The 13,007-nt window shown below is 40.4% G+C and overlaps 1 protein-coding gene across 5 annotated transcripts in view; it reads right to left on the reverse strand.

Moving 5' to 3' along the window:
* Positions 1-13,007, reverse strand: part of PRPSAP2 (phosphoribosyl pyrophosphate synthetase associated protein 2) — a 50,736-nt gene that overhangs the window by 20,319 nt on the left and 17,410 nt on the right. For 4 of the 5 annotated variants that reach the window (XM_081162690.1, XM_081162694.1, XM_081162691.1 and 1 more), the window contains 3 exons: positions 9,981-10,153; positions 6,616-6,731; positions 616-671 (listed from right to left, as the gene is read on the reverse strand). In XM_081162690.1, the coding sequence (XP_081018816.1) occupies positions 616-671; positions 6,616-6,731; positions 9,981-10,153 (345 nt within the window). The remainder of the gene's footprint in view (positions 1-615; positions 672-6,615; positions 6,732-9,980; positions 10,154-13,007) is intronic. The other variant, XM_081162692.1, reaches the window with a different exon arrangement.

A 13,007-nucleotide genomic window follows, 5' to 3' on the forward strand; every position in this document is an offset into this window, starting at 1 on the left:
AAAAGAGACTTTCTAGGAAAAAGACTATTCCTTGCTACATCTGATTTTGTTCTTTCCTTCTCCAATGGAGTGGCTTCTCCAGAAAACATTGGTACATGAAATCCTCTCAGCCCAAATACAACTTTAAGTACTGTATTACTGACTCATCAGTTACTCCAGATTACATGTGACTCTCAGCACTGCCCCATCTGAAATGCCTCAGGGTGTTTTAGTTTTGTAAAATGTCACCTTTTAACACATACCACCGGGCTGGATACAATTCTGTTAATAAATTACTGAGTTCAAGGCAGTAAACAACTACAAAGTATATTTGCTAGTCTTATAAGTGTCAGATTGGAAGATCAACAAGCAGCCGCCAACCTGAGAGTGAAGGAAGCACTAGGTTGGGATTCCCCAGACCTGGATGGCTTTGGTAAAGAAATATGACTGGTGGTCACAGACTAGAGTTGAAAAAAAAAGGAAATCTAATCATCACTTAATAAATGAAGTCAGCAGATAATCTTTTAAACTATCAGTCCACAGAATAAAAGTAAGGGACACCAGTGGGAACTGAGGTTGAATCCAGAACACCCGGGATCTGATGAAGATCCCTGGATGTGGATGGATCCCACCTACCTCTTGGCTGAGGCTGGAGATTTGGCTACGATCACTGCATTCCTGTAATCCGGGATCTGTGACAGACGAGAGGTCAGGAATTACTGCCATGAATTCACAAGGCTATGCACACTAACACCCAGCAATCAATAAGAAGGAATAGTGCAGCCCTGGCCGGTGTGGTTCAGTGGTTAGAGCATGGGCCCGGCACGGAAGGGCTGCAGGCTCACCCCCAGCCCCAGGTTGGGGCACGTGCCAGAGGCAACCAGTCACTGTGTCTCTCTCACATCGATGTTTCTTTCTCCCCCACCTTCCTTCCACTCTCTGTAAAAGCAATGGGAAAAACATCCTTGGGTGAGGGTTAACAAAAAAAGGGAAGAGTGCATCCGACTCAAAAATGTCATCCGGTCACTTGAAAATTTTCCGAGAAAAGTTCAAAGTCAATTTCCCTTTTGGAAAACAAAGAAATGCCACCTGGGAAAAAGTATTATTAAGGCACAAGCCTCAGAGACCTCTTTGAAGAAAAAACTCGGGCTAATCGGTGATTAGCTCATTTCTATCAGCAAACACTGATGATGTGGTATAAGGACATTTTTATAGTCGGTCTCAGGAAGCTATCATTTCATAGTGCAAGGGTGATATCCATCCAGTCTGAATCCAAGGTACTGTAATTGTCAAATTCCAAATTAGTGCATCCAAACAAACGACTATTTACCGCATCTTAGTCATATATTGAAGAAACCAATTTGTTAAAAGACAATCAGCCCACTGCTGTTTTACAAGGATATTAAGAGCCCTTAAGGAAAGAACTAAAGTATCAGTGTGCTCTGGAGTCAACAGCTGAACACTTGAAGTGATCTGTGCTAGTGTAGTTATAATTGACGATATTGCCATTATCAACTTCTGAGAGTTTAGAAGACAGTTATTTTTAAGCTGAATAGTTTCTTTTTTTTTTTATTTATTTATTTATTTTTTTATTAGAGAGGGGAAGGAGAAGGAGAGAGAAAAACAATGATGCGACAGGAGACATCAATCAGCTGCCTCCCACACCCCCCCGACTGGGGATCGAGCCCCAAACGTGGGCATGTGCCCTGACAGGGAATGGAACCCGCAACACTTTGGTGCATGGACGACACTCAACCAACTGAGCCAGACCGGCCAGGGCACAGTAGTTTATTCCTGACTTCATCTTGGCAGTTTAGTATTTTCAATATTTTATGTTCTTGAAATTTAATCACTTCGTTAAATTATATCATTTTATTCAAATATATCCCCATTGCTTTTTCTCACAGTTATGCCAGATCAATGAATTTTAATATAAATACTTAAAATAAAAACTAGCACCCTGGACAATACCTAGCATGTGGGAAGCGCTAAAGAACAAATACTTAGTAAACAAACAAAAAACTGATTAATCTGGAGAGGCTGTATTATAGATATACCTAGCATAACCACAGGGATCAGATGTTCTTACAGGAAAGCCTAATTTATCCAACACTGTCAGTGAGTAAGGTAGTAAAAAAACATTTCTACTTAGGCACTTCCTTTATTTTTGCTAGAAATCTTTCTAAACTGTTTTATGTACTTCCTTGCCTTATCACATGACATCAAACAGCACTAAACTCAGCCAAGAGAATAAATAACCGAGGAAACAGTTAAGAAAGGACTCTTTAGTAAAAATAGGTCTATTTTCTCCTCAAAAGTTAAAGCAGAAAAACATATGCATAAAGAAAGAACAAGGTGTTATGAAAAAGAATCAAAAAGAAATACAAGAGGTGGAAGTGATTATGGTCCAAAAAAGAAACTCAATAGCTGGCTGGCTACAGACATAGCTGAAGAACAAACCTGGGAGAGCAGGCCATGGAATTTCCCCACAATGAGGGATATAAGAACACAAAACTTGAAAAAAGAAGTTAAACAATAGAGACTATATCCAAAATTTACAAATAACAGTTCCCAAAGGAAAGAACAACAACAACAATAAAATTCCCAGAGAATGAAAGGGACCCACTGAGTATCTATAGTGAGATGAGTGGAAAAAAGATCCACCCCAGATGCACCCTGCTGAAATTCCAAAACCACAGCAAAAAGACAAAACACTATTTTAGATGGGGGAAATTGTCTCCACACACCCCCCCCCCCGAAAAATACTCCCTCATGATAAGATGCTCAATCACACTAGAAATCAGGGGAGTAAAAAAATTCAAATAAGGTAGTGTTGTTTTGTCCACTAAATTAGCAAAATTAATGCCTGGGGAAACAGGTACTGCCATATGCACTGCTACGGAGAGTAAAAATTAATACAGCCCCTTGAGATAATTGCAATTTTTACAATATCTATTAAATTTTCAGAAAATTTGCAATTTTTGCAGTGTCTATTATAAAATTTTTAAATTTAGATACTTTTCAATCAAGCAATTCTACTTAATGTATCTCAGAAAAAAAATTCATGTAAGTACTCAGAAAGGTTGGTACAAGAATGTCCAATGCAGCATTATTTAAAATACATATACTTTAAGAATAAAATATTTCAATTTAAAGAAAACTTAAAGCCACTTAATATCCAATCAAGAGGGAAATGGTGGAAAAAAATGGTTATTTTACTCTTGCACTTTAAAACATCTAAACATGTAGCTATTTAAATCAATTACGCTTAAATGAAATGAAAGATTCAGTTCTCCAGGCACACTAGGCACATTTCAAGGACTCAGTCACGAGCTGGCTAGTGGTCGCCATACCGGACAGCAGATAGAACATTTCCATTATCACAGAAAGTTCTATTTGATGTCACTGTTCTAAACTAAGGAATACATACTATGGCACTATGTAGCAATTATAGAGAAGTAAACCTATGTATCTTAACATGGAAAGACCTTCACATGCCAGCAGGGGAAAGAAAGGAAAGAACAAGTTGCAGAACAACACAAACAGTATGTCAATGTTTTTTTTAAAAAGGACCCACAAATCAGTATGTACAACTACGTGTGTATAGCAGCAATTTTCAACTGGGGTGTCACAAGAATTTTTAAAACATACAATACCTATTTGGTCAGGGGCACTGACCTCTTTCCCCTTAGATTGTCAAATAAAAAATGACAACAGCCAACCCAACAATAGCCGCCCAGGGTGAATGAATCAAAATTATACTTTTTGTCAGATTGTCAAAAAACATATTTTTGGTGTGCCACAGAATTTTAGTCATGAGTTTATGTACCATGAGATGAAAAAGGTGGAAAATCGCTGGTATATAGACAAGGAGGTAAATACAGAGAGAAAGACCTAAGAGGATACAGGACACAAAGCAAGCTGGTGACAAGGGCTCCCTCTGCAGAGGGGCCCAGGAGTAGGCTGGTGGCCCAGGGAAGCTGGTGCTTTATCACTGCTGTCAGAATTGCTATAAACAAACACACCTTTCCCTACAACGCCAATGCAAATATAAAATTTCATTTTTTAGAAAAAGATTACTCATTATCAGTATGACTTTCAAACTCTGTAATAACTTTTCTCTGAACCATGAAGAGAAAACACCATCAGGCCACTTGTGGAACCACGAAGAATCTAACTGCCCTCTCAAAACTCCTTTGCTAATACCCCTCCCACGTCCCTGGCTGTCCATTATCTGCCATCTCTCATTTCTGTGATAATGAGAATGGCCTGATATGAAGACAGTAAGAACACTGTGGGGGGGCACCTCAATCAGAAACAGGGTAACTCTGGAAGTTCCTCTTTTAAAAACTGATGATACACGATGGGATCTCTACAGACACAGTAAAAATGTATTTGTAGCCATCCTCTTCACAATTTCCTTAAAAGATTCTGGTACAGAGTAATGAAGTCTTCATAGATGCTATAATGTTGATGAACCTCAAAATCATTATGTTAAGTAAAAGAAGCCAAACACAAAAGGTCACATATGATTGATAAATGGATCAGGTATGATTCCACTTGTATGAACTGTCCAGAACAGGCAAACCCACAGAGACAGAAAGCAGGGTAGTGGCTGCCAGGGGATGAAGGATAGGAAGAATGGGGAGTGACTACTTAACGAGTATGGGGTGTTGCTCTGGGGTAATGAAAAGGTTTTAGAACTAGACAGAGGTGACAGCTGCCCAATACTGTGACTGTACTAAAAACAACTAAATTGTTTGTGTTCAAATGGTGAATTTTGTTATGTGAATTTCACCCTCAATGAAAAAAATTTTTAATATGTCTGCTTATCAAGACTCCCTAAAGAAAACTAAAAGACAAGATACAAACTGAGAGACATATGTAAAACAAATACTAACATATAGCTAGAATTAAAAATAAAAAAAGGCCCGGCTGGGAGGGGCTCAGCGGTTGAGCGTCGACTTAGGATCCAGGCGATCGGGGTTCGATTTCCCGTCAGGGCACATGCCCAGGTTGTGGCCTCAATCCCCAGTTGGAGGCGTGCAGGAGGCAGCCAATCAATGACTCTCTCATCATTGATGTTTCTATCTCCCTCTCCTTTCCTCTCTCTGAAATCAATAAAGATATATTTAAAAAAGAAAAAAAGAATGTCTATAGCCCACAGAGAAACAAAAAAAAGGCATTAAGAACTTTTTCACAGAAGAAAAAGCATTTAAGAGATGTTCAACTGCATAAGTCATCAGAGATATATCCATCAAAGTGACGTAGCCATTCAACTGGCAAAAATTTTAAATTCTGTTAATATAACTATTGAAACAAAAATGGATCCACAGGATCCACTGCTGGTGGGAATGTAAGTTGGAAAAATTAAACATTCACACACCATACAACCTAGCAATTCAACCCTAGGTATATAACCAAGATACACTTTTTTTTTTTTTTAAATATGTCTTAATTGATTTCAAAGAGAGGAAGGGAGAGGGGGGAGAGAGAGAGAGAGAGAGAGAGAGAGAAACATCAATGATGATACACACGCCACACTGGGGATCGAGCCCGCAACCTGGGCATGTGCCCTGACTGGGTATCGAACTGAGATCTCCTGGATCATAGGTCGATGCTCAACCGCTGAGCCACATGGCCAGGCACCAAGATACAGACATGTAGGAACATTCACAGGAGCACTATCAAAACAGCTAAAACCTTATCAATAAATTGTGATAACAGCTGCACAGTAAGTATTTCTCAGTAGTCAAAATGGATTAACTGGGCCCTGGCCGGTGTGGCTCAGTTGGTTGTCATCCCGTGAAAGGTTGCCAGTTCAGTTCCTGTCAGAGCACATGCCCAGGTTGCAGGCTCGATCCCCCGTAAAGGGCATGCAGGAGGCAGCTGATCAATGTTACACTTTCACATCAATATTTCTCTCTCTCTAAAAATCAATAAACGATTCTTTCAAAAAAAAAAAAATGAACTATGACACACAATATGGATTATTCTTACTCATGTAACATCAAGTGAAAAATTCCTGGGAGATTACAGTTTGATTCTTTTTGGTAAAGCTTAAAAATATATTTTTTGTGTTTTTGTCTTTAAATAACATATACTGTATATATTTCTATATATGAATGAGATAAAACTATATAAAAAGGAAACTGGGAGAAAGATGAATCAAGATTCAGGATGATGGCTTCCTCAGGTGGGAGGGGGCAGGGGATGGAACAGAGAGGACCACATGAGGGACTGTAAGTTGTTATGATGATTCTAGTTTACTTGCTGGGTGGTAGTACCATGGATGCTAACTACTATAGATGGACAGACAGAGAGATAAGGTAGAGAGATGGATACACAAAACAGGACCAGGATCACACATGGACCAATGATGAGAGTGAGTTGGCACGATCATGACTAATCCAATTCTGAGGTCCAAAAGAAAAAAAAAACCAATCTTATGAACTTAGCAAAAGAAAGTAAATTAATGATTAAGAATTTTAAAATATAGTGAGTGACATTTATAAAGTAAATACTACTTTAAGCAGAATATATCAAGCTTTAGTCCTTTATGGACAGCCCAAGCACTTGGAAATGTCTTTCAACCTTAAACAGAATGTTAAAGTAAAATAGTTTGAGCTTGCTTACCTCTTCTTGAATATACTGTAATAAGAAGGGAGATGCTCTTAAATTATCAACAGGAATATTGAAGAAGCCCTGAATTTCCTTCTGGTGTAAATCCATAGTAATAAGATGTGTCAGGCCTTTGAAAATAAAGCAGACACAAACACATAAATAGTTTAATAACCAGTTCCACTGTATTAAATAAGTACTATGTAAAATAGGATACTATATGTGATAAATTACTATTAAAAACTGCTCTGACCAAAAAAATTCATCATCTTTATACCTCAGATATTTTAGTATGAGATTGTGAGATAACAGAAGATTTTATATATATATATATTTGTCTCTATCCCTGGTTCCTGGCACACAGCTCCTAAAACCCTTGTGACTTTCTAAGTAACAAGACACCAGGAGCATCTGTTGTTCTAATGAGCTGACGCTGGGTGGGCTCCTGGATGGCGGGGCTGATCACCAGAGACACGAGCCATGATCAGAAGTCTGGAATTTTCAGCCCCTCCTCCTTTCTCCAGAGAGGGCAGAGGGGTTAGAGTTGGAGTTAATGATTGATTACGCCTACAAGGAAGCTCCATCAAATCCCAACATCACGGGTCTTGGAGACCTTCCAGGCTGGCGAACAGGTGGAGGCGCTTGGAAGCGTGGCACACCCTGAGGGGGCACTAAAGCTGCATGCCCCTTAGTCCCACATACATGCCCTACACTTTTTCCACCTGGATGTTCATCTGTATTATTAATTTATCTCTTTATAATAAACTGGTAAACAATAAGTAAGCCGTTTTCTTAAGTTCTATGAGCCTCTCTAGCAAATTAATCGAACCCAAGAAGAGAATGGTGAAAACTTCAGATTTATTGCTGATTGGACAGAAGCACAGGTAACAATCTAAACTTGCAATTGGCATCTGAAGGGGGTGGGGGCAGTTTTGTGAAACTGAGCCCTTTATCTGTGGGATCATACACTATCTCCAGGTAAATAGTGTCAGAATTTAGTTAAATTGTAGGGCACCCAGCTGATGTCATAGAGAACTGCTAGGTTTGGGGGAAAACTACACATTTGGTGACCAAAAGTGTCAGAAGCGAAGTGTTCTGTGTGAGTAGTAAAGGAGACATGCAGGAGATAGAGAACTAAGGACCTGACTTTCCCTACTCAAGAGGCAAAGACTGGGTGGTTTTTCTTACACAGAGATGCAGGATTTTCACATGAATTTAATGTCTTAAAATAGCGAAGATAATAGTAACAAATAAATGTCTCTGATAAAATTATATTACAGCAAATTATATCTCCTTGAAGTTTCCTTAATAGGCATGGCAAAACCATAATAAAACAAATACTGTCTTAAGAGATGAAGGCAAACTGTACAGGCCTGTAACTGGAGAAAACGAGGAGCCTTCACCCACTGGCTCATTAAAGAATATTTGAAATAATCACTATAAAAGTGTAAGAAAAATTCAATTGGAAAAATTTTAAAAACAAAACTTTCCCAAAGAGCAGGAAAGTAGGCCTAATGTTCTGCCCCGGAGCAAGGCTGGAGGAGAGGGGCAGAACCTTTCTGGAAGGTTCAGTGAGCCAGCCTGCTGCTCCCTTCAGCTAGCTCCCTATCAGTTTCAATGGGGCATGCTCATGAGGTTGCTGGGGTTTGGGTTTCATAAAATTTTGTTTTATTTTTGCCTTCTTTGGAATGCTGCAGTAGAAAATTTATTCTATAGTAAGTGTCTGTGATAAAATGCAGTGATACGAGGACTCTTTTTTCTTTTCTCTCTGTGCAAATGCTCTGAGATATGTACCTTCTATAATCATATACATATATGCACACACATAAACACAATAACAACTCTGAAGATTATTTAGAAACAAGGGGGAGACACTTAGGATGTGACCTGAAAACGCACAACACAAAATAATACACCTAGTTTACAAAGTATACCAACCTGTCTTGGGAAAGGGAAGAGACTAAAATAACAGTAGTTGCTGTGCTGCCCTGGCCAGTGTTCTCAGTGGTTAGAGCGTTGGCCTGCACACTGAAGGGTCACAGGTTTGATTCCTAATCAAGGGTACATACCTGGGTTGCAGGTCATATCCCTGGCCCCGGTAGGGGCACACATGGGAGGTAACCAATTATTGTGTCTCTGTCACATCGATGTGTCTGTCACACCTCTCTCTCTTGCTCTCCCCCGCCTCACTCCTCCCTTCCACTCTCTCTAAAAATCAATGGAAAAAATATTCTCCTTAAGTTAGGATAAAAAAATAAATTAAAAAATACTAATAAAGCCCAGCTGGAATGGCGCAGCAGTTGATCATCGACCTAGGATCCAGGAGATCTCCGTTCGATTCCCGGCTGGGGCACATGCCTGGGATGCGGGCTCCATCTTCAGTAGGAGGCATGCAGGAGGCAGCCGACCAATGACTCATCACTGATGTTTCTCTCTCTTTCCCTCTCCCTTCCTCTCTCTGAAATCAATAAAGACATATTTAAAAATAAATAAAATAATAGAAGTAGTTGCCATGTTAAAGCAGATGGTTCAGCATGCCTTTTCTCCACTTTAAAAATTACTTAATATGATTATAACTTGTCATTTCATTATAATTTTTAAACAAAGAATTGAGGAAAAAAATAAGTCGTTCTAGTTATCTTTGAGTTTGGGGGAGTTGAGAACAGCAGAGAATTCTCTGCACTGTTTTCTCATAAATTAGTTAACTTTAAAAGCTGTATCAGAAAGACAAGTAGCACATGATCTCACTCATATATGGAATCTAATGAACAAAATAAACTGTTGAACAAAGCATAGAAGCATGGAACAGACTGAGGAATCTCAGAGGGAAGGCGGGGGGGTGGGAATGGGGGGGGAGAGATTAACCAAAGAGTTTATATGCATATATGCATAACCCATGGTCACAGACAATAGTGAGGTAAAGGCCTGGGGAGGGGGGTCACTGGGGAAAAAAACAGGGGACATCTATAAAACTTTCAACAATAAAGTTAAAAAATAATAACAATAAAAGCTGTATCAGCCCAGACCAGTGTAGGTCAGTTGGTTGGACGCTGTCCCATGCACTGGTACAATGAAAGGTTGCTGACTCCCAGTGGGGCACAAGCCTGGGTTGCTCGCTCAATCCCCAGTAGGTGGTGCGCAGGAGGCAGCCGATTGATGTTTCTCTCAGTGGATGGGTTTTTCTCTCCCTCTCTCCCTTCTCTCTCTAAAAAAATCAATTTAAAAATCTTTAAAAATAAACTAATTAATTAATTAAAAGCTGTATCACTATTTTTACTTTGTTCAGCATTCCAATTTAGTCTTAAAAATGCTTTACAGTTTCTAAGGTAAAAATAAAACTCCAGGGTCCCAATTAATTACCAAATATCTGCCATTCTTACCAGCTTTGCACATCATTGAAGCCAGCAATTTAGAAACAATGGAGCCTCTTTTTCTCATCTTGCACTGTTTGCTGTAAGGGAAGTAGGGAATCACACCAATAATGCTTTTGGCACAAGAGGTCTTACAAGCATATACCATAATCAGGAGCTCCATGATGGTGGTGTTCACGTCCCTGTAACCCAAAACAGAAATCCCAGCAAGAATGTAAGACATTGGATAGTATCTCCTTGTTCCAACAGAGTGTGATCAATGTGCTATTCAGGCCTCTATCAAGACTTAAGGCCCAAGGCATGAAAAAGAAACCAGCAAATTCCTCTCTCCTCCATCAGCTCCCCCACATTCCCTCTCAGTCAATTATCCTACTTCCTTTTTCACTGAGAAAAGAGCTGCCACGGGCTCCCACCACTATGTGCATTTACACCTGAGAAGTCCGTATGCCCTCAGCCATCAGTGAGAAATTAATTTTCCACACCAAAGTTACTCTAAAATCAGCCTTCCAAACTAAACACTAATTCCCATCCTCTCTTGTCTACACCAGCAATTCTCCCTCTTTTGCCTCCATCATCAATTTGTTCTACACTCACAGGCTCATATCCATCAGCCTATAAACACTGTTACTTCTCCCATTAAAAACAAGAACTCATGACCACTTTCCCCACTGCCCCATTTCTTTTCTCCCCTGTGCAATAGATCTCAAGACAGTTGACTACACTCACTACCTCTGATTCATCTACTCATTCTCTCCCGAACACATTCCAATCCAAGTCATCAATGACCTCCACGTGGCTAAATCACAAAGTCAACTCTCCGTCCCTCTCTCACCTGACCACTGGAGGCATCACAAACAGCTGCGCACCCCTGCTCCCTGTTACCCTGGACTCACTTGGCTTCTAGGACTCCCCTGTTCTCCTTCCACACTACTTGGTTTCTTTTGCTGGTTTCTCTTCTCCCCAACTTACAGCCCTAACACTCCTTCCTTTGCCTTCTTCTCCTACCATCTCCCCTCATCCCTTGGGCTTCTCATCCAATTTCACAGCTTCATAAATACTGGAGACTCTCAAACTTATAGTCCCAGTCCAAGCTTCTCAACTCCAGTCTAACAGATTAAACTGCTACTTTATGGTTCCACTTGAACGTCTATTAAGACATCTCAAAACTTCACATACCCCAAACTAAACTGCTCTTTGCCCCCAAAAGCCTGCTTCATCATAAAAACCTTTGCTATCTCAGTCGATGGCAAACACTATTCCTCCAGTTTACTCAGGACAAAAACCTCAGCGGCATCCTTAACTGCTCTACTATCCAGAAAGTTACAGCATCCCACTACTCCACTGCTGCACTGGGGCCCTGCCACTCTCGCCCCTCAACCAGGTGACTATGACAGCCTTCACCACAGGTCTTCCTACCCCCACCCCCACAGCCCTCTGCAGTCCATTCTCCACACAGAACCCATCTAGACAATATAAAGTCATATCATGCACCACTCTGCTCCAGGTACAGAAATGGATTCCCATTTTGCCCACAACCCTATAATGGTTCCCAGAGCCCCTTCATGATCTGCTCCTCAGCCCAACTTCTCTGCTGTCCACTCCTACTCCATGATCTCTCAGTCTGGCCACACTCAACAATCTGAGTGCTGACTCCCATCGAGGGCCTTCACTCTGGGTGCTCCCAGCTCTCTTCTGCAGCTGGCTACCTAGTTTACTCCCTCACCTTCTTCCAGTTTTTGTCAAATGTCAATTTTTAGTAAGGCCTACCCTGCAAGCCCTTTCTATATCCTTTCACCACCAGGACTCCCAATTCCTTGCCACGCTGTTTCGTTTTTTGTTCCCCATAGCACTCATTGCCTTCTGACAAAATAAATAATCTGCTTATTTATTATATAACACACAAGTCTTAGAATATACAGGGTGGGGCAAAAGTAGGTTTACAGTTGTTTGTATGGAAAATAATTAATAGATCATTCAGAAATAAGCTCTGTTTCATATAATCACAACTATAAACCTACTTTTGCCCCACCCTGTATAATCCATGAGAATGAGGATCTTTATTCATTTTAATCTTTAATACATCTCACACCTATAACAGTGACTAGCATATGTTAATAGGTAAATGAGTAGAAACGCATGTCTTCTGGGTGAGTAGGTGTTTTTAAGAGCTCACAACAAGCCTGGCCTCTGCAGAGTGAAAGTAGACTTTCAGAAAAGTGTCCCATGTGAAAGAGAGCAGAGAAACCAACAGTGAGTGCAAACGTATACTGAGGTTCCCAAACACTGCTCCATTTTCTGTGAGCTGCTACAAAGCTTTCCTTCACTAAACTTAAATAATGAGCTTGTTTGAAAAGTTAGCAACAGAATTTTCTTAATTTAAGAATATTCTTAAACTTTTAGTGCCTACCTCTAGTCTGTCCTAAAATAAAGGATACACTGTATCTGACAATACCAAGCCTCACTGTTAACTAGCTCAGTGTATTTTATAAAGAGGACCATGATGTCCAGGCTTTCTGCAACCTTGACAAGAGTAAGAGTAGCTGCATTAACACAAGCCTACTGCACAGTTCAGAAAAAAGCAAAATGAGACATGTAGAGAAAACTAAGGAGATGGTTTTGGCTAGAGGAGTAAGAAACTACAAAAGGCAGGGAGAGAATGGTGTTAAAATAAACAAAAGGAAATAGAAGGACTTGCAAAGGGGAATTACAGGAATCACCCTTTGAAGTCCTGAATTCTAAGTCCAATTTGGTTTTCAGTGCCTACTTATCCTCCTGGGTAACATACACAACCTCTGTGCATTTATCCAAATGGACTCACACTTGTCTCTGGGGAGATAAAAGTACTGCAAACACCCAGGAGCCAGAAGCAACACAAATTGTTCTGGGCTCTGCAATTTCCATACCTGGAGGGTGAGTGGGTTCCTTAGTCTTTAAGAGCCTCTACTCCAATAGAGCAGCCTTACACCCCCCCCCCCCCCCCCCCGGCCCCATCCTCACTGTCTCTTTCTGTCATTTGTTATCCACAGTCAACCATAG

Source organism: Miniopterus schreibersii (genome assembly GCF_964146895.1).
Source record: "Miniopterus schreibersii genome assembly, chromosome: 16".
Classification (NCBI taxonomy): Eukaryota; Metazoa; Chordata; class Mammalia; order Chiroptera; family Miniopteridae; genus Miniopterus; species Miniopterus schreibersii.